General features: G+C 42.2%; 1 protein-coding gene across 1 annotated transcript in view; it reads right to left on the bottom strand.

The window, feature by feature from the left end:
• Positions 1 to 26,859, bottom strand: part of LOC115088100 (adhesion G protein-coupled receptor F5-like) — a 151,622-nt gene that overhangs the window by 4,678 nt on the left and 120,085 nt on the right. The window contains exons 9-11 of the mRNA XM_029596055.1: positions 10,979 to 11,020; positions 10,819 to 10,878; positions 9,303 to 9,375 (exon numbers count right to left, since the gene is read on the bottom strand). Coding sequence (XP_029451915.1) covers positions 9,303 to 9,375; positions 10,819 to 10,878; positions 10,979 to 11,020 — 175 coding nt within the window. The remainder of the gene's footprint in view (positions 1 to 9,302; positions 9,376 to 10,818; positions 10,879 to 10,978; positions 11,021 to 26,859) is intronic.

Raw genomic sequence — 26,859 nt, 5'->3', positions numbered from 1 at the left:
GAGGCCCCTTCTATGGGGCTTGGCCCTATCCTGATTTATTGTATGCAGTCCGGGGGCAGAGTTGTGATCTGTGTGTGTGTGGGGGGGGGGGGGGTGGGGGAATTTCCCTGTTACTCCTTATCTTACCTTTTGCATGCGATTTGAATGGCTCATGGATAATACTGATAGTGTACTGGGGGGGCTGGATGGGGGGATGGTATGCATCCGGGTGATCTCTCTTAGGCTGTGGGGATGTGTTTCTCTGTATATTTGGGCGAATGGGGGGTGAGGGAGGGGAGGGAGGTGGGGGTTGGGGTTTTATTGTTTCTGCAGAAAGGTTCATTACTGTGATGTGGGTTTTGACATTCATGCTGTTATTCCTTTTGTGACCTGGAGATGGAGGTGGGAGGTACAGGGATCCCAGCTGGGAGGATCCCTGTCTCTCAAGTCCACTTCATCTTTTTCATTTTTTTCTCTGCGGTACTAGATGCTGGCTAAGCAACATGTACGTCTGATCTCTTGCAATATCTGTGGTATTAACTCACCAATTAAATGAACAAAAATTCTCACGCTTTTAAAGAAAAAATCTGCAGATGTGGTGTTTCTTCAGGAAACACATCTCACAGATGCGGAACACTAGAAACTATGCCGAGATTGGGTGGGATCGGTACATTTTGCATCAGCAACTACTAAATCTGCAGGAGTCGCTATCCTTATACATAAGCGATTGCCTCTTTCTATTAAACATGAAATTAAAGATCCTCAGGGCCGCTATTTTATATTGATAGCAGAGCTCTTCCAACGCCCGTTGGTGCTGTGTAATTTATATGCCCCCAACAATCCGCCCTTGGCCTTTTTTCAGACCATTCACGACCATTTAGTGCCCTATATGAACTTGGGCCTTCTTGTCGGGGGTGATTTCAACACCATCAGGGATCCCCAGCTGGACAAAGGGGGAGACGTCAATCAAGGGAGAGGTCATTGGGGTAAGCCCTTTTCCCTGTTTGACCAGGAATTGGACTTATTGGATGCCTGGCGCACCTTGAATCCTACAGCTACTGATTTCACGCATTTGTCCAGGGCACATGCCACGTACTCCCGCCTAGACTACATTTTGCTTGGCAGAAATCTATTCTCTCACCTCACTAATGTGGGCATCAATGATATCATCCTATCTGATCATGCCCCTATTTGGATGGAGCTTACTTGGTATGTGGGCAGTCCTACAAAGTTTCATTGGAGATATCCATATTAGGGATGTGAATCGTTTTTTGACGATTTAAAATATCGTCCGATATATTTTAAATCATCAAAAATCGTTAGAGCCGCGATACAATAACAATTCCCCCGATTTATCGTCAAAAAATCGTAAATCGGGGGAAGGGGGAGGGCGGGAAAACCGGCACACTAAAACAACCCTAAAACCCACCCGACCCTTTAAAATAAATCCCCCACCCTCCCGAACCCCCCAAAATGCCTTAAATTACCTGGGGTCCAGAGGGAAGGGTCCCGGTGTGATCTTTTACTCTCGGACCTCCGTGCGTTGTAGAAATGGCGCCGGCGCTACCTTTGACCTGTCAGGTCAAAGGTAGCGCCGGTGCCATTTTGTTTTTTTGTCCCCCGACGTCAGGAGCGTAGGAGATCACTCCCGGACCCCCGCTGGACCTCCAGGGACTTTTGGCCAGCTTGGGGGGGCCTCCTGACCCCCACAAGACTTGCCAAAAGTCCAGCGGGGGTCCGGAACGATCTCCTACCGTGAATCGTTTTTCCGTACGGAAAAATGATTCGACTGCAGGAGGTCATTCTGGACCCCCGCTGGACCCCCAGGGACTTTTGGCCAGCTTGGGGGGGCCTCCTGACCCCCACAAGACTTGCCAAAAGTCCAGCGGGGGTCCGGAACGACCTCCTGCAGTCGAATCGTGTTGCCGTACGGCCGGAGCCATTTTGAACAAAATGGCGCCAAAAGTCCCTGGGGGTCCAGCGGGGGTCCGGGAGCGATCTCCTACACTCCTGACGTCGGGGGACAAAAAAACAAAATGGCGCCGGCGCTACCTTTGACCTGTGACAGGTCAAAGGTAGCACCGGCGCCATTTCTACAACGCACGGAGGTCCGAGAGTAAAAGATCACACCGGGACCCTTCCTCTGGACCCCAGGCAATTTAAGGCATTTTGGGGGGGTTCGGGAGGGTGGGGGATTTATTTTAAAGGGTCGGGGTGGGTTTTAGGGTTGTTTTAGTGTGCCGGTTTTCCCGCCCTCCCCCTTCCCCTCCCCCCCCACTGGACCCCAGGTAATTTAAGGCATTTTGGGGGGGTTCGGGAGGGTGGGGGATTTATTTTAAAGGGTCGGGGGTGGGTTTTAGGGATGTTTTAGTGTGCCGGTTTTCGATTTACACGATTTACACGATTTACACGATATTTAAAAAACCCAAACTGCGACGATCCGATTCCCTCCCCCTCCCAGCCGAAATCGATCGTTAAGACGATCGATCACACGATTCACATCTCTAATCCGTATTATTTGCATGGGGTCACTGAGTTTCAAGCGTACATTCAGACTCGCTGGAAGGAATATGCTTCTCATAATTTGCAACACATGGGGGACCCCATGTTATATTGGTACACCTCTAAGGCAGTTATGAGGGGGGAGATCATATCATATGTGGCACACAGGAAGAAAATGTTAGACAAACGGGTTCTTGCATTAAGCACACAACTTCATGAGGCTAAACAGACTTTGATTTCTGACAACACCCCGGCTCATAGAGCCCACTATCTCTCAGTGCAAAGCAGGCTTAACTCTCTCTTACACCAGAGGGCGAAGAAAAGTGTTTTATATTATCAGCACAAGCTTTTCCAAATGGGGAATAAGCCGGGCAAAATAATGGCTAATCTAATTCGAGCCCGACGCGCCTCGGCTTTTGTGGCTGCACTGAAATCTCCTATGGGTCAATTGGTTACTGATACTCCCAGGGTGCTACAGGTCTTTAAGGACTATTATGCTACTTTATACTCTGCAGGCCCCAGGGACACAGATAAGTGTCAGCAATTTTGTGAAAGGATAGAGATACCTCAAATCACTCTAGAACAGCAAGGTCAGCTTAATCAACCGATCGCAGAGGCTGAAACCAGGAGGGTTATCTGGCAGGCTAAAAGCTTCAAGACCCCGGGGCCTGACGGGTTCACAGCCGATTATTACAAGGCTTTAATGGATGCTTTGGTAAGCCCCCTTACTAATACTTTTAATGCCCTGATTGCGAATGGTGCATATCCGGCTCAAAGCAATGAAGCGCTCATTACCTTGATTCCTAAGCCGGGGAAGGACCCACAATCACCTTCAGCATATCGACCCATATCTCTATTAAATGTGGACCAGAAGCTTTTAGCAAAAACTTTAGCTGACAGATTGGCTTTGCTGTTGCCTGCTTTAATTCGCCCGGACCAAATAGGCTTTGTACAGAAGTGGTATGCCTCTACGAACATTCGGAGAGTTCTGACTGCTATGGCATTATGCACACAGTTTCAAGAACCCTATCTGGCCATCAGTTTTGATGCAGAAAAAGCTTTTGATAGGGTAGAGTGAGAATATTTATTTCACATCTTGAACGAAATGAATATCACTAGTTGGTTTCAGGATGCGATTCACCTTTTGTACCGGGACCCAGTGGCACGGATAGTGGTGAATCAATCTCACTCTGAAACGTTTTCCATCAACCGAGGAACCCAACAGGGGTGCCCCCTGTCCCCCCTATTGTTTTTATTACAATTTGAACCGCTTCTCTTGGCTATACAGGATGCTTGGAAGTTAAAGGGGTTCACTTTCAAGCTCAGATTTTCAAATATGCGACTTTCGCTGATGATTTCCTAGTCTTTCTAACCAACCCTGTTGCCTCCCTCCCACCACTGCTGTCCCTTCTCAGTGAGTTTGGCTCCTTCTCAGGTTTTCGCTTAAACCGCGATAAGTCTGAAGCGTTGGCGTTTCAGATTGCCCTGCAAAATAATTGGGAGGGTCCCTTTCCATTGCTTTGGGCTACGGGACTTATGCAATACCTGGACATTTACTTATCCATTGATCTCCCTCAGCTTTATGCCTTGAATATACACCCCTTGGTTACCTATACTCTGGAACGAATGCAGCGTTGGAGGTCTTTACCACTGTCCCTCGGAGGCCGAATTCAGCTGTTTAAAATGAATATTTTGCATAAGTGGCTTTAAGTCTTTCAGAATTTGGTACTTCGACTTAAGATCCGAGACATTCACAAGTTGGAGGGCGGTATGAGGGGGTTTTTTTGGCGAGGGAAAAAATCCAGAATTGCATTATGACATCTGCAACATAGGTGGGAGTGGGTGGCCTTAGTGTACCTGACCTTCGCTTGTATAATTGGGCTAGTAATTTAAGGGTGGTATGGGAGTGGTTGACTGGGGAAGGATTTTACATCCATTTAGCAGCTAAATGTGAAATATGTGGTGCTCGTGATTTACGCTATGTCTTACAGGCCACCTGGGATAAACTGACCATACCCGAGCCGCTGGCAGGTAGGGATGTGAATCGTGTCCTCGATCGTCTTAACGATCGATTTCGGCTGGGAGGGAGAGGGAATCGTATTGTTGCCGTTTGGGGGGGTAAAATATCGTGAAAAATCTAAAAATTGAAAAATCGCAAAACCGGCACATTAAAACCCCCTAAAACCCACCCCCGACCCTTTAAATTAAATCCCCCACCCTCCCGAACCCCCCCCAAATGACTTAAATAACCTGCGGGTCCAGCGGCGGTCCGGAACGGCAGCGGTCCGGAACGGGCTCCTGCTCCTGAATCTTGTTGTCTTCAGCCGGCGCCATTTTCCAAAATGGCGCCGAAAAATGGCGGCGGCCATAGACGAACACGATTGGACGGCAGGAGGTCCTTCCGGACCCCCGCTGGACTTTTGGCAAGTCTCGTGGGGGTCAGGAGGCCCCCCACAAGCTGGCCAAAAGTTCCTGGAGGTCCAGCGGGGGTCAGGGAGCGATTTCCCGCCGCGAATCGTTTTCGTACGGAAAATGGCGCCGGCCATACGCGTATGGCCGGTGCCATTTTCCGTACGGAAAATGGCGCCGGCAGGAGATCGACTGCAGGAGGTCGTTCAGCGAGGGTTCCGGCGCCTCGCTGAACAACCTCCTGCAGTCGATCTCCTGCCGGCGCCATTTTCCGTACGAAAACGATTCGCGGCGGGAAATCGCTCCCTGACCCCCGCTGGACCTCCAGGAACTTTTGGCCAGCTTGTGGGGGGCCTCCTGACCCCCACGAGACTTGCCAAAAGTCCAGCGGGGGTCCGGAAGGACCTCCTGCCGTCCAATCGTGTTCGTCTATGGCCGCCGCCATTTTTCGGCGCCATTTTGGAAAATGGCGCCGGCTGAAGACAACAAGATTCAGGAGCAGGAGCCCGTTCCGGACCGCTGCCGTTCCGGACCGCCGCTGGACCCGCAGGTTATTTAAGTCATTTGGGGGGGGTTCGGGAGGGTGGGGGATTTAATTTAAAGGGTCGGGGGTGGGTTTTAGGGGGGTTTTAGTGTGCCGGCTCACGATTCTAACGATTTATAACGATAAATCGTTAGAATCTCTATTGTATTGTGTTCCATAACGGTTTAAGACGATATTAAAATTATCGGACGATAATTTTAATCGTCCTAAAACGATTCACATCCCTACTGGCAGGTTTGATACGCCCGATCCGAAATGCCTGGTTTCAGTTATTGAAATTATTGCAGCTCCCCCAAGGGTGTGCCTTTTTCCTTCCCTTGCAGGGAAACCCTGATTTTTCTACTGGGTCGACTTCCATAGTGTTTAGGCAATGGGCAGCCCGAGGGATTACGCAGTTGGGGCATGTTTTGGATGATACCAGACCCTTGATTCCGCCCCCCAAACTGTCCACACTTTATGGTTTGGGGAATCTATCCTTGTTCTCCTACTTGCAACTTTCACATTATGTCCGTTCCCTGCCGGAAGCTGGCTTTTTGCCAGGTGGATTTAAAGCTATTGAGGCTTGCTTCTTACTGGAGCGGACCACCGTGCCTTCACTTTCCCATTATTATGGCCAACTGAGGGATCTCACTTATCAGAATCCATGCTCTGACTTGGCAGGACATTGGAATAGGGAGGGGGATTTTCAGGTTTTGGCCACTCAATTGGGAGCTTGCTTTAAGCGCATTACGAAAGTGTCTTCAAACTCATATTACCGCGAAATGCAATTTAAATTTCTCTGGAGAGCATATGTGTCCACATAGGTGGCGTTCCACTCTACACTAGTCCCGACTGCCACCTGTGGGAAGTGTAATCGGGAGAAAGGCACTCTTTCCCATTTGTTTTGGGGTTGTCCTATTATTCAACAATTTTGGAGGCATTATCTCCTATTTGGCTGGGTTGTTGGGTATCTCTTTACAAGCCTCTCCCCATATGATTCTCTTTGAATGTATCTCCCTGGTGCCATCAGGGAAGCGGGGCATCGTATGTTTTTCATGAAAGCTTGCTTTGTAGGTAAACGACTGATACTACTTCAGTGGAAAGAAGCAGTGGCACCCTCTTTCTGGGCATGGAGGAACCACTTACATTGACTCATGCAGATGGAACAGTTGACGGCTCGCACATCTCCCCGACATCATCGCATCTTCTTGAAAATTTGGGATCCGTACCTTCAGGCGTTACCACACAGAGGGGTAGATTTTTAAAATTTGCGCGATCACGTACTTTTGTTCGCGCACCAGGCACGAACAAAAGTACACCGGATTTTATAAGATACGCGCATAGCCGCGCGTATCTTATAAAATCCGGGGTCGGCGCGCACAAGGGGGTGCACATTTGTGCAACCTGCGTGCGCCGAGCCCAGCTCGCGCTGCCTGTTCCCTCCGAGGCCACTCCGATTTTGGAACGGCCTCAGAGGGAACTTTCCTTCGCCCTCCCCCCACCTTCCCCTCCCTTCCCCTACCTAACCCACCCCCCCGGCCCTATCTAAACCCCCCCTTACCTTTGTTGGCAGATTTACGCCTGCTAAAAGCAGACGTAAATCTGCACACACCAGCGGGCTGCTGGCGCGCCATCACCCAGAGGCCTGGTCCGGAGGCCTCAATCACGCCCCCCCGGGCCGGTGCCACGCCCCCAGACCCGCCCCTGAAACGCCACGGCACGCCCCCGAAACGCCGCGTCGTTTCAGGAACGCCGCGTCGTTTCGGGAACGCCCCCTCCCCTTTTACGAAGCCCTGGGACTTATGCGCGTCCCGGGGCTCTGTGCGCGCCAGCGGCCTATGCAAAATAGGCGCGCCAGCTCGCGAGGGCCCTGCGCGCGTAAATCTGGCCGGATTTACGTGCGCAGGGCATTTAAAATCCGCCCCAGAGCACGTAGCCTGATTCTAAATAACTGACCTATGGTGTCTCCGACTATTGGCAGCTGGATTGTATAAATGTTTGCTTCTACATCACAGTATGACTATTAAGTTTTGTTTGATTTGGGTGGGGGGAAGGGAGGGTTGATGTCATAACTTGCTCTCTGACATGTACTTGCACTCTAAATGTTTCGCCAGTTGTCGGACACTAAAGTGTACCTGTGTCCGGCAGTTTTGTTCATGTTATTATGTGAAAAATGCAATAAAAATTGTTAAATAAATATTAAAAATTAAGAGATATACTATATAAAGGTTCTAGAATTAGGGAATACTCCACTCGCACTTGTACTTTTTTGTCAGTGATATTAAAAGCCAAATTAAATTAACACCCAGCCTCCTTCACCTTTGGCACTGAAAGCCATTTTTTGAATGCTAATCCCTTTGCTCTGATCATTTCTGCCACCTCCATAAAGAATCATCTTTATCCTTATTCTGTTTGTTAACCGGTTCTGCACAGAGATTTGCTGCCTTCTCAATAAAATAGTATACAAAGTATCTGCAGTTTTTAAGATATGAGGGGCTGCTGAGCTGTGGGTTTTTTTTTCTTTTTAACATGGGCTTTGTTTATTTTTTACTTATTAACCGCAACATATTAACTTTCCACAGGAAAGGCTCTACAGTCAAAATTTGGGTGAATCTGGGCCCTATGTGAGGCAGTGGGCAGGACCTTCTTATCCAAAAAATTATACTGATAGGGGAAAAGAACATGAACTGCTGCATCTTTGTTTTGTTAATTGCAGAAACTGAAAACTTAAAATGATCTGCACCTATATATAATCAGTATATAGAAATGAAGTTCAATAAACACACCATAATAAGAGGCTTGTGTCATACAGAGCTACCAACTGATCTATCTTCTGGAGGGAGACTTTAGCCCATACCTGGCCTTCTGATATTTCCATTCTGATGTATTTTAGTAACCATAAGATTAATTTTTGATGATGCAGGACTGAAAATATCACAATACATGGAGATATAATTTCAAGAACCAGAATTGGTCAAATGCCTTCTTCCATAGCCAGGGTCAGTTGGTAGCTGTGCATGATGAGTTTAGAAAGCATGGAGTAGAGGAGTAGCCTAGTTGTTAGAACAGTGGGCTATGAACCAGCATTCAAAGCTTACTGCTGCACCTTGTGACCTTCAGTAAGTCACTTTATTTTCCATTGCCTCAGGTTCAGAAAGGTGTGTTCTGGCCAATGCCCAGCTTTGTCTACATTTGAATGCTCACTTTGCATGCATAAACTTTACTGCCAATGCAGCAAGGAGTTTTACACTCACAAAATGAGCGTTCCAAAATGGGAGTACTACTTAGCGCCCTCGCATGGAAATGCCATACAAATGAGGGCAATAAGCATTACTCCCTGACACAGAGGGGTGCTTTGGCCAGCCAGGAATTTCTTAGTACTGGAAGCTTAATTCTTGGGTCAGAGATGGAATTAAGTTTCCAGCATTACTGCGCTGGCACTTTAAAACATTTAAAAAAAAATAAAAGAAAAAAATAGAAAAAAATAAAAGAAAAAGGTCAAGTACACTTGGATAAGTGATGACTTATTTGGCTAAGTGACAGGGGATAAGTCAGTATCTGGCTAAGTGGCAGCAGTTGCAGCTGACGATCTGCCTATCAGGGACATCCTATGATGATCGCACATTTTAAAGGCAACCAGCTTTGTTTAACTCCCGATGCATTGGCTTATCATTACCTTGCTGCATCGAGAGTTAAAAAAATATTTATCTAAACATTAAAACTGTGATGAAATCCAGCACACAGTGTTTTTAGGCCCAGATTGTTGCATTGGCTTGTCTGAATGTAAACTCTCTGGGGATAGGGAGATACCTACAGTACCTGAATGCAATCCACTTTGAAGTGTTTGAAAAGCATAATATAAATCAAAAAAGTAGTAATCTCTACATACCTTCATTGTCAAATAAATGAATTCCTGGTCTTGCATACGGCCTCGGAATGTTCGAAGAACTCACAGCTGTCGACTGCAAGATTACAAACAAGAAACCTTGAATAATAGCTTTTAAAATCCAGGTTAATAAAATTAATCTTCATATTTTCCAAAAAAATCCTCTGATTCAGTGATCAAATATATAGGATCTGTTAGACAGCACATACAATTACAGATACAGCCAATGACCTCATATAAGGTTATTTGTGGGAAGGATTCCCATCCTTTTTCTCTATGTGACCAAATCAGAGGATTCAACACAAAATGAGAATCACTGTAGACAGCAACATTTATAAGTGTTCACTCTAAGCTTTCATGCTGTGAGTATTGTAAACCTAAAATTTAGATTTTTCTGATACCATAATCTGAACCAACAATTTATTAAAAATTTACCATAACAAAGGTAAACTGTATTGTGCTTTAATTATTTATTTTCTTAATGAGATTTTATCTCTGCACTCATCTGCAAATATTTTTGGAACGTATTTTTCGATCCCAACTCAGTGGTTGAGAACCATTAGCTGTTGGCATTTCATGATCTCCCTAGGCTGAAAGTCAGTTCATCAGCAGTAGAAAGTATTAAATCTGGGGATGAGGGGAAGCGTAAAGGGCAACGACAATGTGTTTGCATTGGTAGGGGTGAAAATTGATGAGTTAATATGCCTCTGGTAACTGGGCAGGCCTCATTTCTCACATTTCTCTCTCTTGAACTGTTTGACTCCAAACACAGCAAAACATAAGCTGTTCTAGTGCCTATCAGTACAAGATAAACCAGCAACATTTTCATAAAATTCACTACTGGCCTAGTTTACAAAGGCTTTGCCCTCATTTTCTGGGGTTTATGGAAAGGAACCCAGTAAAGCAGGCCCTAAGTGGCAAAAAACTGCATTGGGCTGCAGTCTTGAAAATCTTAGATCTGTGGACTAAGACTTCTTTGTGAGAAATCAAAAGATTGTGATGATATACGATAATATTTGTGATACCTGTTATATAGTAACATCTCCACCTCCCCCCCCCCCCCCTCATAACTTTAGAGAAAATAGCACTGCTGCTTGAGGTTGCTTGATTTTGAAGTCCTTCAGAAAATACTTCCATGGGAAATGCTGGTATAATGTTTCCTCCAAAAATATTTATACAGTGAGTGGTACTTAAGGGTCACCTTCCTCTCATATAGGTGAACTTTCAAAGGAGCTATGCATGTAAATGTAACGTACTATCGTAGTAATTTTCAAAAGCCACAAAAGTGCACTTAATGCAGCTAAAACTTATTGACAATTCAATGGCATATATTATAGCAATTGTCAAAAGCCTAATTACATGGGTAAAGTGCATTCACACATGTAAAACCCAGTTTTAAGCATGGAAATGCTTTTGAAAATCAGGTCCTTTTTCTCTGAATCTTACTTCCTTTAATGCTACTGCACAGAAAAAGACAACCTCCCCCTCCCTACATTTCACCGGGTAAGAGAAAATGTACCTTTGTTTGCTGGGAAATCCATTTTGATATTATAAAGTTGTTCAATAATGATGCACGAATCTATATTTTTCAAAAAAACACATAACGATATAAGTAAGTATATAGACTTTATTAAATTAACAATACTTGTTCACATGCATGAAAAGAGCTGAATTCTTACCTTTGTGTCCCAAAGAGTTCCAAAGATCAAAATGAATAAACCCTAGAGAAAGAAATGCATATTTATTTTTATATTGATATTTTTCTGTCACAAAAACAGAAAACACAGTTACCTGGACTCAGCAGATTATCTAAATTGCTTCAAATGCATAGGTAACTGCTTGCAAATATGATATCTATGTAACTGAACCATAGTGCACAAAATTGATTCAGAAGTACTATAAGCATGTTTTATTATAATAAGATATGTTTCTAATCACTCAGAGTTGATCAAACTTGGTATAATTAGAGAAAGGATGATTCAAAAATTTTGAACTGCTTTTTATGATTGTGATGGGGTTTATAAACCTCACAGAGGGAACACATGAACAGGCAGACCAGCCAGGACAGCTACAGCAGCAGCTGAAGCTCCAGACACAAAATTCAAATACTGAGGAATAAAATGATAGAAGAAGAAAACACATACTACAGAAAGAGAAAATGGCATCCCTGTGGAAGAGTTCCAGGAGGGGGAAGGTCAGAGTTTCACAAAGGCTGACTCTACACAAATCAGCCCTACCCAATATTGAATAGATGCAGTTGGAACTATGTAGCTAGAGAGAAACCCTGAGGAGGAGATGGATATTTGGAGGGATCTGGAAGCCAGGAAAGAGAAAAGAATGAGCTATTATCTGATGAGGGATAAAGTAGTCAAGGCATGAGTGATGGTGATATGATGGTTCAGAACTTTGGCTCATTTAGCCATTCCCAGAATCTTCAGCTGGCTGATTCACACTGAAACGGTTAAGGTACAGTGAACTTCTGACTACTTCAGACTCAAGAATGTGGAAGATCTGGGAAACTTGTAGGCTCTGCAAAGCCTATAATTAAAGGCCAGGTGGGCATCAATGGCAATATTTAAATCATAATACAAGGAAGTTGGTTCTCACAGAAACCAAACTACAAGCTTGTTTCTCACAGATTCCTATCTCGACTAACAGGAGCCAGGTGAACTGAAGATTCCCGAGGTTACAGCTTTAATTAAAGTTCTGGCACCAGCAACAGAATTCAGGCCTACTATCTATTCAGAACACAGACCTACTATCTGTTTACACAACACAGAAGATCTAAAGGAGATCAGAAGAAATAAAGTGCATCAAAGCCATGTTGATAAAGGAACTTTTATGGTGGGAGGAGGTTGTTTTCAGGATAGACAGGTTTAGTTGGTGAAACTCTCAAACTGGTGAATGATCCTTTTACAAGCATTTTCTATGTATAGTTGAAGGTATAAAATAACAGCGTGTACTAGATATTACAAGACACAGCGGTGCTATGCCCATCTTGAAGGATAGCTCCTGTTCTTCCAAAGATATGAAATATTAAAAATTATATTTATTCTAAAATTCTGAGTCATATCTTTGTTTGAAAAAGTGCTGACAAGCGCCCTATTACAGTCTAATATTTAGACATTTTTGGCGACAGCAACAAAGGGACTTAATAGCTGTTGCTATTATTATTATTCTTTGCTGTAGTGTTACTTCTGGTGGACAGGTGTACACTACGTTCTCGGACATTTAATTTGGCTTTACGTCCGAAGGAAGTTTTCCCAGTCTTTCGTAGGTCTGGAGGCTTTCCCGGATGATATTTGAGCTCAGAGAAGAGGCTTAACGAAGTTTTTGCGTTACCGCTGGCGGTTTGGCATTTCTGGTTCCAGTTATGTAAGTAGGTAAAAAAAAAAATTAATTTTCAAAAAAGACTGTAAGTATACTGTAAGTATAATTTTTTTTATTATCTGTACTATTTGCGTGTTTGTGTGCACATGTATAGTGTATAGTGATTGTATGTTCAACCTTACTCAGGTATTTTGTTTAAGTTAGGGTTTTTTTTTTCTCCTTTCTGACTTTGTTTTTCCCTTCAGTCCTCTTGGCTGACCTATAAATCTTTGTATTCTCATTGATTTCCAGCGATGGACTGATGCTAACTCAATTCTTTTGAGTTTAACATCATTGGAAGTTCAATTTTATCTCTATTCTGAAGCTCTATATTAAATTTGCAGAACATAACAAATAATAAAAAAAAAAAAAAAAGGAGAGAGGGAAGGGTATAAGCTATATATTTTTTGCAATAGTGTGGGTTAAGTAGATTGTGGTATAGGGGTGCCATCTAGTGGACGATATGAAAACTCCGTTAGAGTTAGTTTTACATGCCAATCCCCTTAATGTTAAAGAAATTAAAGAACATCATAGTAAATGGTTGAAGCCATCTAAAGCATATTCAGATTTTGTGTGGCCACAAACTGGCTCATTACAATCTTCTGTGCTGTTAAATTTGCTTAAATATATTAGAGATTCAAAGAAAGGGAAATCTTTAGATAAGCATTTGCAAGTATTTGATTTATGGTATAGGCAGAGAGATTCTGTTAGCAAAGAAACTGAATGGGATAAGAAACCTCCACCATATGCCCCGGAGAATTCCCTGTTCCCTGACACTAGTTATTCAGGATTGTACCCAGTTTTATCAGAGGTTACTAATAATTCAGGGCATTTTCCATTATATACTATACCTAAGGAATTAGGACCTGTCGATCCAAAAGATGTAGCTCCAGGGTATAAACCATTGCAGTTAGATCCTCTCCCAGTGACTCCATTATCGGTTATTGATAATTCAGGAGAGGGTATGCCTGGGCAATCTCAGTCCCCCAGTGCTTTTGCTGCTGCTCGGCCAGAAGTGGTTGCTAAGCCAGAAGTGGTTTACCCTGCTTTTATGTCAGAGGCACCACCGGTGGTAGTGCAGCCAGCAGAGGGATTTGTCCCTCCTCAGGTAGAATTACAGGAAGGATGGCAGGAAATGACTTGTATTTTGAAGGGGTTAATGCATCCATCTAACACTGTGCAATCAGGTTTAACTGTAGATGAGTTAAGAAAAAGGTTTGGAGAACTGCTTATGCTACCAATATCTGAAAGCGTAGAGCAAACAGGGGATAGTGATATCATTGTGGAGGGAGAGGATAAAAGCGTAAGAGAAAAGGTTAAGACAAAACAGAACAAGCTAGGAAAGTATTTTCCTATACAACAGCCACCCAGGCAATGTAAGACTCAGGGATGTGTAATTATACACGAAGGAAAGGATGAAGAGAAAGCCTGTAGAGATGGAAACGGGGATCTGCTTATGTTAGTCCAGAGTGGGTGTAAACAGACACCAAAAGAAATAGTGGCTGAGAAAGAAGCTAGTCGCTATTATGTGGATTTATGGGTGGATAGGTTATCTAGATGGACTGAGGACAGGAGAGGAGATATGTCCCCGTATCCAAGACAGGGTTCTTTATCTTCCAGAGATATGAATGTAGCCCGCCAGTGTATCAGAGGTCCTTATGGGGATCCTGATTGGGATGATCAATATATGAATGCTGGTTTAATGGTATGGGAGAAATATGAAAAGCAAGCAGGGGCTGAAGCTACACAGTATCCCCTGTTGTTAGGGAGACCTAATGAAAGAGGCCAGGTTCTCCCTCGGTACACACCATGGCAATTTACTGATCTGACTAATTTAATCCTGCAATTGCCGCCGTTAACCAAGGGTGCAGGGGCATGGATTCGTGATTTTGAAAAATTAACTAGTGGATTGACGTTAGCCATTGGAGACATAAAAGCATTATTAGCTAGACTGCCTGGAATCGATGTAGATGCATTGTTTAGACAGGCTAGGATGAGGGAAATTACATTAGCTAATTCAGAATATGATGGTAATCCTTTTAATCATTTTTGTCAGAATGTCTGGGAAGCTTTAAGGCAAAATTTCCCTACACAAAGAGATTTATCAACCCTTATGTCACGTGTATGGGATGGGATAAATGATATCAGACTGCATGTGCAAGCAATGCAGGAAGACTGGCTTAGGCAGATGGAACAGCCATTTGATCAGCTTGGAATGTTACCTCTGTTTTACCAAGCATTAAGGAAAACTTTACCTAAAAGTGTACAACAAAAATTAGATCTTGTAGTAGGTTTGGAAAGCAAATTATAGCCAGAAATGTTCCTCAATATATGCCATTATGGGGATTTGTATGTTAGGGAGAAAAATAAAGGGGCGGATGATTTGACTAAAATTCAAACTAAGTTATGCTCTCTTCAGATTGAACAGCTGAAAAAACAAAAAGAGGAAGAGACAAATAAGGTGAAAGAAGGAGTTAAAGCATGTTCAGATAAAGAATTTGTGGCAGAAATACAACATGGACAGGATGGGTCTAATAAAGGTTACCCCCAGAATCAATTGATAGGTGCAGTAATTACAGCTAGAGGAAATAACATCCATGGTAGAGGGATGTTGCGAGGCAGGAGAGGGATAGGTGGACGAGGAATGTATGGGAGTCCATCACAAGGAGCTGGGATTGGACCTGAGAGAAGAGCAGGCATAGACTGCTGGTTTTGTGGCAAATTTGGGCATTATGCATATGAATGCAGAGCTAATCCTGATAGTAACAGTACTGGTAATAGAGGGAGACAAGGAGGATTCCCTCACTGGGATCCTGCGAATGAGATTCAGAGGTATAGAGCAGGAAATGGGTATAATCAATGACTTTTAGGGGTGGTGCAAATTAGGGCAGGAACAGCAGATCCCATGTTGACAATACATATAAATAAACAACCGTATACTTTTTTATTGGATTCAGGGGCAACCAAATCTGTGATCACCAGACTTCCTGAGGGAGTTGCATTGTCAGATGAAACTATCTGTACTATAGGATTTAATGGACAGAATAAGCTAGTACAGAGAACAGAAAAAACTAGGGTGCAGTTAGAAGGAAAAGAAGTGATGAGTCAGTTTTTGTATGCTCCAGAATGTCCAGTAAATTTGCTAGGAAGGGATTTGTTACAAGCCTTAGAAATAGAACTCTCATTTGCACCAAACTCCTCAGCACTACATTTAGCAACACAGTTTGTTAATATAACACACAGAAAGGACCAATTTCCTAATGTGCCTGAATCAGTGTGGGCAACTGAGAATGATCCGTATGGTAAAGTGCAGAGTATAGATTCTGTGGAAATTCAATTAAAGGCAGGTTATACGGGCCCTAAGTGTAGTCAGTACTCTTTATCTAGAGAAGCACAAGAAGGAATTAAGCCAGAAATTGCATCTCTTCTGAAACATGGGATAATAGAGTCTAGTGGTTCGCCATTTAATACCCCTTTGTTCCCAATTTTGAAACCTTCAGGGAAATGGAGATTAGTGCAAGATTTACGTGCACTTAATGAAATGGTAGTGGTAGAATATCCTAATGTTACAAATCCAGCTACTATTTTACAAACTGAGCCATTAGGAAAATGGTACACTGTTTTAGATTTGGCAAATGCATATTATTGTGTGCTTCTTGCTTGGCAAAGTAGGGAGTTAACTGCTTTCCAATATGATAAGCAGAGTTATCAGTGGGCTAGATTACTCCAAGGGTATGTAGAAAGTCCATCTATTTTTTCTAAAATTCTGTCTAAAGATCTTCAGGCAGTACGTACTCAACTTCCAGTGGGTGTGTCGCTGATCCAGTACGTGGATGACTTATTACTATCAGCATCTACACGGTCTGCATGCATGAAAGCAACTGAAATGCTTTTGCAGACATTAGCACAGGCTGGATATAAAGTGAATTCTGACAAAGCACAAATCTGTCAGTTACAAGTTTCATTTTTGAGAAATTCCAGATTTTTATTTCGTAAGAAAGAAAGCATGAAACTGTGTTTATTTAAAACCATTCATAATTAGATTTGATTTATCATTGGAAAGGGATTTATTGTCTTTCTTGTTTTAGAATTCCCATGGCGTAAATTACTAGTGGTCAGGTGCATAGGCAGAGAGACAGAAAGAAAAAAAAATATAAGAAAAGAGGGCGACTCTATTTTAATGAATTGATCAGTTTAGTTTGAAACCAGATATTTGTGTTGTTGGAAGTGGAAGAGAGTGAATTTGATGGCATTAGCAGGGATGAAGAGGGAATAGATTTATTTTTATGCTGGATGCGGATGTGTAAAGTGCTTTGTCAGTAATGTAACTATGCGTCACAGTGTTAGAGTGCATATACAGAAGGCTGTGTGGTAGGAAATTTAGAATGTTTTGTTCGAAGTAGAGAAAAAATGTGAGTCAGTTGCATTTAAACCTCTTACCATGGGTTTGCTTTTAAACAATTGTGTGAAGATATGATTTATTTTAAATTAAACACAGGTCAGAAACAAACAGAAGGCACTAATATGCATGAACTCCATGCGGCAGTATGCATTAATTACAGTATTTATGTAATATTCTAATGATGATAGATATTTCTCAGTTTGCTTATACCTCACTAGATGCTAACTTTTAGATGAAGGGAATGATTGGGTTTTTGTTGATGGGAGCTTAGGTATACAGATCCGAAGGGAGAAATAGCTTAACAACAACACAATAAAACAGGGAGATCCCTAATATACAGTTACAGGTTTTGGCTAATGCATATGAATGAGTGCCCAGGGTTGGGCATAGTAGGGAATTAATTGCTCTCTGGTATAACAAAGTCAATCCTTTAAGTGAGTTAGGAGTTTATAGCACAGAAAAAAAAAAGGTTTTAGATTTGTAAATGGAAGTAGCTCTTATCACAGGGGACAGCGCCTCCTAGAGGTGGACCATCATAGAAAGGAAAGTAGCTTTATGACTGCTTTTTGCTGAATTAAGGTATAACAGAAGGTTGACTTTTAAGGAAACTGTAATGTCATTTTTAATTTTAATTTTAATCATTATATTAACTGTCATATGCTAGATTTCTTTTCAGGGTATCAAGGCACAAAGCACATCTGTTTCTGTTCCATGGGAGATGACGGCTACAGTTTTTTTTAGTTTGCTTCCTTTTCATTTTTTAATAGATCTATTTTAATTTTAATTCTGATTTTTGTTTTATTATGGATCGATCCAAATACTTTTTGAGCTCAAATATGTTAATTGTTGTTTGTCTTTATTGTGTTATGTGTGTGTCATGACACCTGAAGAATGCAATGAATGAATTTGTGTGTCAGTTTAGTGAAATGCATGTTTCTGTGTGATATCTGAGCATTTAAGTTGTCTGTGTTCCTGAGACTATAGCATATTACCTAATAATAAAGAGATTATTATGCAGATGTAGGGATAGATGTAGGGAGCTAAGGCCATGACAGATTTTGTCTTATTGATTAATTTTAATTTGTTTTGTTCTTACTAGGCTTTAATAACATATACATCTAATGCTGATTTAAGAGGCTGTGCTTTGATGTCTAGAATTCACCCAGCAGGAGAAAGCTGCATACATCTGATGTCATTGATTTTAGAAATCATCCTATCCTTGGCCACAGAAGTTATTACATACTATATGGACTGAAATGCTTACAATTTATACCTGATCTTTGCTTTTCTCTTCGTTCTATGGGAGTGACTTTATGCAGAATCTAGGTTTTTTTATTCTCTGCCAGTACTTAAGTGTTCAAGTTTAATGATATCACCTGAAGTGATGCTATTTTTAGTAGTTTGAATGTTTCAAGTTTAGTAGTATTTTCCAGTCTTAGAATTTCTAATACTTATGTGTATTTCTATGTTGAATCAGCTAAATGAATATGTACTAGGTTTTTCTTTATCTTTATCTATGGAAGCTGCTTTGATTACATAGAGGGTGATGTGTCTCAGTGTGATTCAAATATGATAATTCAGTGTTCAAGAGGGATATCATACATATATTTCTCTTCCACACCAGCCTATGTTAAAATACATACTGATCTATCTGCTATAAGCTATTCCTATTCTTTTGTTTTGCACTTATGGTAATCACTTCGCTGAGCTTTAATATTTCAATATCCTATCTTTTATTCTAAATTCTTCTCTGAATCCTTTTTGAATATCTTTTTCCTATGACACTATCTATTAGATTTTACCCAATGACTGTTTCACTCTCTCTCACAAATATTTTTTACTAGTGTAACCTTTGATGCTTATTATGAGATTGTTCTCCTTGAAACAAATACACACTTTATACATGAGGAGCACTGTCATAGGGATCTATAAATAATCTATACTATATCTTCTTGCATACTAATTGTTTATTGTTCTTTTCTTGTTATCTTGGCCCTAGCACTATAAACACGACCTGTGAGTTAAAATATTCTGTTTATCCTGCTAGTTTGTCTTTTTCTTTGTCCACTATAATGGACTACTTTTTACATTAATTTTTCTGTCCCCTTTCAGACTAATTTCTTTTTCTGCCAGTTGTTTAGTTTTCCAATGTTCTTTTTCTCTTCTATCATATATTCGGACTCGTTCTTCCCTTTTATACATACCTACTTCTATTCCTGGTTCTCAGTATGACACAGTTCTCCTTGCAGAGACTCATTCCTTATAAACAATGCAACAAGAATACATATATACTTTCTTCTTTAATAATTCTTTTAGTTCTTGCTTTATGCTAGTTATATTAGTATGTGATGCAATATTATATGATTTGTAGCATACAGACTATTTTCTAGTAGGAACAAATCATTCCCTTCATACTATTAGTTTAAGTATGATATTTCCTCCTTATGCAATGACATTTCTAGTTTAAGACCAAAATTATGATAGTATTATATTTGTAATTTAACCATAGAACTGGAGGATTTCTATTGTAATTCAGTTTTGATGTTATTGTTTGATTAGTTAGTGAATGCTTGTGGGAGTATTATTTACATTAATTAGGAATCTAGAGGGACACACAATTATGCACTACACCTGATAAATACCAAGGTTAGTGGTTAGGACACACTTTTAAGTTCCTTTGTTATGGCTCATCATCGAAGACTGGTTGATGTGCCACCTTTACCATTGAAGGTGCCACAAGAGGGAAAATGATATGATGGTTCAGAACTTTGGCTCATTTAGCCATTCCCAGAATCCTCAGCTGGCTGATTCACACTGAAACTGTTAAGGTACAGTGAACTTCTGACTACTTCAGACTCAAGAATGTGGAAGATCTGGGAAACTTGTAGGCTCTGCAAAGCCTATAATTAAAGGCCAGGTGGGCATCAATGGCAATATTTAAATCATAATACAAGGAAGCTTGGTTCTCACAGAAACCAAACTACAAGCTTGTTTCTCACAGATTCCTATCTCGACTAACAGGAGCCAGGTGAACTGAAGATTCCTGAGGTTACAGCTTTAATTAAAGTTCTGGCACCAGCAACAGAATTCAGGCCTACTATCTATTCAAAACACAGACCTACTATCTGTTTACACAACACAGAAGATCAAAAGGAGATCAGAAGAAATAAAGTGCATCAAAGCTATGTTGATAAAGGAACTTTTATGGTGGGAGGAGGTTGTTTTCAGGATAGACAGGTTTAGTTGGTGAAACTCTCAAACTGGTGAATGATCCTTTTGCAAGCATTTTCTATGTATAGTTGAAGGTATAAAATAACAGCGTGTACTAGATATTACAAGACACAGCGTTGCTATGCCCATCTTGAAGGATAGCTCCTGTTCTTCCAAAGATATGAAATATTAAAAATTATATTTGTTCTAAAATTCTGAGTCATATCTTTGTTTGAAAAAGTGCTGACAAGCGCCCTATTATAGTCTAATATTTAGCCAATGGGCACCTATGGACATCTTGGAAAGTCAGAGGATCACCCTCTTTCAAATATGATGACAACAACGGGATACTGAGGATCCTTAGAAGACTATGTCAGAGTTTGTGTTAATGCATTTAATGGTTTGGGAGTCAGAGTATTGAGGGTCAGAATCCTAAATAACAAATTCTTTCCTTTTATTTTCTTTTTGCTCCTATTCTTTTTTTTTTTCCTCTTTCTGCCTTTCCTCACAGTACAAATGTAAGGCCTGATTTTCTTAATTAAATGCATTTCCATAACTGCATAATCATTGCACCTCTCAGGGAGGCTGTAAGTGTTTCAGTTCAGGTGCGAGTATGATAAGATCCGGGAGAATTTCTATAGACTTCTTCTGGAGGGATAAGAGATCCCATCAGGAGCATGGATGCCTTGGGCAATGGGAGGATTGTCAGAGAGCTTGAAACTCATTGCATTTGGAAATGCATTGCATTGGAAACTCATTGCATTTGGAAAGATGGAGTTGCAAGTTAAGTACAACTTCACAGCACAGTTAGAGACTTTAAGTGCATCGGGACAGCTCTCCTCACAGCGTCCCATAATATCCAGCCCACTGAGACCTATGATTATAATATTAAGAGAAGCTTGCGTCACTATAAGCTCTCATTAAGCCCTGACACAGGGCATGCAATATATGAGGTCTCGGTGAGCTTCCCACCCTAATATTCTCTTCAGGAATAGTTTATTAATTATCTTTAATCCGCAACATATGCTTATGCATGAATACATTCAACGCATTGAACGAATGTACTTTTGCTACCTATTTTAAAAATATATGTGCATATATTTTACTTATTTGCATAAATCAAGATTTACACACATAAATCAGTATATTTTAAAACATGTGTGAGTAATAGAAATGACCACTTACCAATTACTCTTCCAGTTCACCCATCCTGAACTCCCCACAATTCACCCAGCCCTCCCACTCAACCAATAGTACACATATAGAAAGACATGGTTTAATGGAACACAGTCAACATGGATTTACCCAAGGGAAGTCTTGCCTAACAAATCTGCTTCATTCTTTTGAAGGGGTTAATAAACATATGGATAAAGGTGAACATGTTAGATGTAGTGTATTTGGATTTTCAGAACGTGTTTGACAAAGTCCCTCATGAGAGGCTTCTAAGAAAACTAAAAAGTCATGGGATAGGAGGCGATGTCATTTTGTGGATTACAAACTGGTTAAAAGACAGGAATCAGAGCGTAGAATTAAATAGTCAATTTTAACAGTAGAAAAGATAAAGAGTGGAGTGCCTCAAGGATCTGTATATGGACCGGTGCTTTTCAATATATATATATAAATGATCTGGAAAGGAATACGACGAGTGAGGTTATCAAATTTGCGGATGATACAAAATTATTCAGAGTAGTTAAATCACAAGCAGATGGTGATACATTACAGGAGGACCTTGCAAGACTGGAAGATTGGGCATCGAAATGGCAGATGAAATTTAATGTGGACAAGTGGAAGGTGTTGCATATAGGAAAAAATAACCCTTGCTGAAGTTACACGATGTTAAGTTCCATATTAGGAGCTACCACCCAGGAAAAAGATCTAGGTATCATAGTGGATAAAACTTTAAAATTGTCGGCTCAGTGTGCTGCAGCAGTCAAAAAAGCAAATAGAATGTTAGGAATTATTAGGAAGGGAATGGTTAATAAAATGGAAAATGTCATAATGCCTCTATATCGCTCCATGGTGAGACCGCACCTTGAATTCTGTGTACAATTCTGGTCGCCGCATCTCAAAAAAGATATAGTTGCGATGGAGAAGGTACAGAGAAGGGCAACCAAAATGATAAAGGGGATGGAACAGCTCCCCTATGAGGAAAGACTGAAGTAGTAGAGAGATAGTGGATGCCCTACAAGGGGCTCTGTTCAAACAAATGGTAATGGAACCCACGAGGGAGGGAGCTATACTTGACTTAGTTCTCACTAATGGAGATAACTTCTCTAATGTCCAGGTGGGTGCCCCCACCTCAGCACCAGTGATCATCATACAGTATGGTTTCATATCACAAATAGGATATGGAGAGGTAGCACGAAGACTCGAGTTTTGCAGTTCATAAACACAGACTTTGATGAAATGGGGAAGTACTTGGAGGAAGAACTAGAAGGCTGGGAGAACTAGAGAGATGTGGAACAACAGTGGACCAAACTAAAAGGAGCAATTACCAAGGCAACTAATCTATATGTTAGAAAAGTAAAGAAAAGCAAGAGAAAAATGAGACCTATCTGGTTCTCAAAGGAGGTGGCTGACAAAATAAAAGCTAAAAGAACAACGTTCAAGAAATATAAAGAATCCCAAAGAGAAGAACACAAGGAAGAATATCAAGTGGAACTGAGGGAGACAAAGAAAGCAATCAAGAAAGTAAAAATTCAAGCAGAAAAAAGGATTGCCAAAGAGGTAACGCAAGGTGACAAAACATTTTTCAGTTACATCAGTGAAAGGAGAAAAGTCCAAAGTGGTATACTGAAATTGAAAGGTGAAAAGGATCAATGGGTGGAGACAGATGAAGAAATGGCAGAATTATTAAACGAATACTTCAGTTCTGTGTTCACTAAAGAAAACCCTGGAGAAGGACCGTCGCTCGTTAACAAGAAAAAAGAGGGGAATGGAGTAGATGTTACTCCATTTACAGTAGAGAATGTATGGGAAGAGCTGGGGAAACTGAAAGTGGACAAAGCCATGGGGCCTGATGAGGTTCATCCCAGGATACTGAGGGAGCTCAGAGATGTGCTGGCGGGTCTGCTGTGGGTCCTGTTCAATAGATCCCTAGAAACGGGAGTGGTGCCGAGTGATTGGAGAAGAGCTGTGGTGATCCCGCTTCACAAGAGTGGAAACAGAGAGGAGGCTGAAAACTACAGACCGGATAGTCTCAGCTCGGTGGTGGGAAAAGTAATGGAGTCGCTGTTAAAAGAAGGAATAGTGAACTATCTACAGTCGGAAGAATTGCTGGACCAGAGGCAGCATGGATTCACCAGGGGAAGATCCTGTCAGACAAATATGATTGAATTTTTTGACTTGGTAACCAAGGAATTGGATCAAGGAAGATCACTCGATGTCATCTACTTGGACTTCAGCAAGGCTTTTGATATGGTCCCGCACAGGAGACTGGTGAATAAAATGAGAAGCTTAGGAATGAGTGCCAAGGTGGTGGCCTAGATTGCAAACTGGTTGACAGACAGAAGACAATGTGTGATGGTAAATGGAACTTACTCTGAAGAGAGAGCGGTGTTGAGCGGAGTGCCGCAGGGGTCGGTGTTGGGACCGGTCCTGTTCAATATCTTTGTGAGCGACATTGCGGATGGGATAGAAGGTAAGGTTTGTATTTTTGCGGAATACACTAAGATCTGCAATAGAGTGGACAAGCCGGAAGGAGTGGAGAGAATTAAACGGGATCTAAAGAAGCTGGAAGAGTGGTCAAAGAAAAGGCAGCTGAGATTCAATGCCAAGAAGTGCAGATTCATACATATGGGGTATGGAAAACCGAATGAACTGTATTCGATGGGGGGAGAAGGGCTGATGTGCACGGGGCAAGAGAGAGACCTTGGGGTGATAATGTCTAATGATCTGAAGTCGGCGAAACAATGTGACAAGGCAATAGCTAAAGCCAGAAGAATGCTAGGCTGCATAGAGAGAGGAATATCGAGTAAGAAAAGGGAAGTGATTATCCCCTTGTACAGGTCCTTGGTAAGGCCTCACCTGGAGTACTGTGTTCAGTTCTGGAGACCGTATCTCCAAAGAGACAGAGACAAGATGGAGGCAGTCCAGAGAAGGGCGACCAAAAAGGTGGAGGGTCTTCATCAAATGACTTATGAGGAAAGATTGAAGAATCTAAATATGTACACCTTGGAGGAAAGGAGGAGCAGGGGTGATATGATACAGACTTTCAGATACTTGAAAGGTTTTAATGATCCAAAGACAATGCAAACCTTTTCCGTCGGAAAAAAATCAGCAGAACCAGGGGTCACGATTTGAAGCTCCAGGGAGGAAGACTCAGAACCAATGTCAGGAAGTATTTCTTCACGGAGAGGGTGGTGGATGCCTGGAATGCCCTTCTGGAGGAAGTGGTGAAGACCAGAACTGTGAAGGACTTCAAAGGAGTGTGGAATAAACACTGTGGATTCATAAAGTCTAGAGGACATGAATGAAGAGTGGATGGCTCGTGGGAATGACGGCTACTACCTGGAGATAATACCCTTATTCAATAAACATACACACGGTTAATGTGACTCCAGCATTGCTCTAAGCTTCAACGGCAAGAGGAAATGTGGAAAAAGATTTTAATTCACAAAAAGCGGGGAGTAGCTTGCTTGTTATGGTGGTTACTACCCAAACCAAATAAGCCTGATACTTCACTTTCAATGCATAACCAGCATAGCTCTCTGCTTCAACAGCAGGGAAGAAAGTCTGATGCTTCGTGCATATCCAGCATAGCTCTCTGCTTCAACGGCAGGGGAGAAAGTCTGATACTTCGTGCATATCCAGCATAGATCTCTGCTTCAACGGCAGGGGAGAAAGTCTGATACTTCGAGCATATCCAGCATAGCTCTCTGCTTCAACGGCAGGGGTGAAAGTCTGATACTTCATGCATATCCAGCATAGCTCTCTGCTTCAACGGCAGGGGAGAAAGTCTGATACTTTGTACATTTCCAGCATAGATCTCTGCTTCAACGGCAGGGGAGAAAGTCTGATACTTTGTGCATATCCAGCATAGCTCTCTGCTTCAAAGGCAGGGGTGAAAGTCTGATACTTCATGCATATCTAGCATAGCTCTCTGCTTCAACGGCATGGGGAATGAAGAAAAGTGGATCTATATATAGACAACAACCAACAAGGACTGAATCACATAGGGCCTCATTTTCCAAGCAGTTTACCGCGTGCGATAAATTCGCAAATCGCGTTAACAGCTGTTAACGCGATTTGCGAATGGAAATTAGTAATTTGGTATTCAGGGGGCGGAGTTGGGGCAGAGCATATGTAAAGCGGGAACCAGTTTATCATGTGCGGCGAAACAGCCGCAGTATTTTAACCCCTATGGGAGGGCCACCTACTAACTCGGGGTGGGGATTAGGTATGAGCGTCGGGGGTTGGGGGCCACTTTCGCATTCCACATGAGACCTATGGCAAGAACAGTGGTCTCTAGTGAAGATTTGCTGGCCGTCGGAGTGAGGAAACTCACTCCAAGAAGAGATTTGGGCAATGTTCTCTCCACCTAGCTTGATGGACACTCTACCTGGGCAACAACAAGCTAGGTGGAGAGAACGTAGCCCAAATCTCTTCTTGGAGTGAGTTTCCTCACTCCGACGGCCAGCAAATCTTCACTAGAGACCACTGTTCTTTCCGTAGGTCTCATGTGGAATGCGAAAGTGGCCCCCAACCCCCGACGCTCATACCTAATCCCCACCCCGAGTTAGTAGGTGGCCCTCCCATAGGGGTTAAAATACCTGGTCTAGGGCATAGGCACTATAGTAAGGCTCGCTCTCTCTCTCTCTCTCTCTCTCTCTCTCTCTCTCTCTCTCTCTCTCTCTCTCTCTCTCTCTCTCTCTCTCTCTCTCTCTTCCCCCCCCGGAGCCTGAAACAGGCTGTCTGGAACTATCGTGGCCTGCGATGAAAAACCGGCAAATATCATGCACTGCGATGAAACATTGTGAATTGTGCTAATGTTTTCGCAAATGGCGAACGTTTCCCCACTGCACGAAAGCAGCCTCATTTGCATTGGTAACGCCCCCTACTGCGTTACCAATGCGATATTGGAAAATGAGGCCCATAGTCTGGGTAAACAGATAAGCATGGGTGTAGCTTGCTTATTGCGGCGGTTACTACCCCTAACTAATTAAGCTAGATATTTCACTTAGATGCAGCTCCAGCACTGCCCTTTGCATTAATGGTGGGGGTGGAAGGGAAATAGAACCAAAGGGTTACTAAGAGCCAAGAGTAACAGATAAGTATGAGAAAAAAAAAGTGCGAAGCTTGCTGGGCAGACTGGATGGGCCGTTTGGTCTTCTTCTGCCGTCATTTCTATGTTTCTATGAAGAGGTTAGGGCTGTTCAGCTTGGAGAAGAGACGGCTGAGGGGGGATATGATAGAGGTATTTAAGATCATGAGAGGTCTTGAAAGAGTAGATGTGAATCGGTTAGTTACACTTTCAAATAATAGAAGGACTAGGGGGCATTCCATGAAGTTAGCAAGTAGCACATTTAAGACTAATCGGAGAAAATTCTTTTTCATTCAATGCACAATTAAGCTCTGGAA

This window comes from Rhinatrema bivittatum, chromosome 3 (assembly GCF_901001135.1).
Source record: "Rhinatrema bivittatum chromosome 3, aRhiBiv1.1, whole genome shotgun sequence".
Taxonomy (NCBI): Eukaryota; Metazoa; Chordata; class Amphibia; order Gymnophiona; family Rhinatrematidae; genus Rhinatrema; species Rhinatrema bivittatum.
The sequence above is the reverse complement of the archived record's forward strand: the minus strand, read 5'-3'. Positions and strand labels throughout refer to the sequence as shown.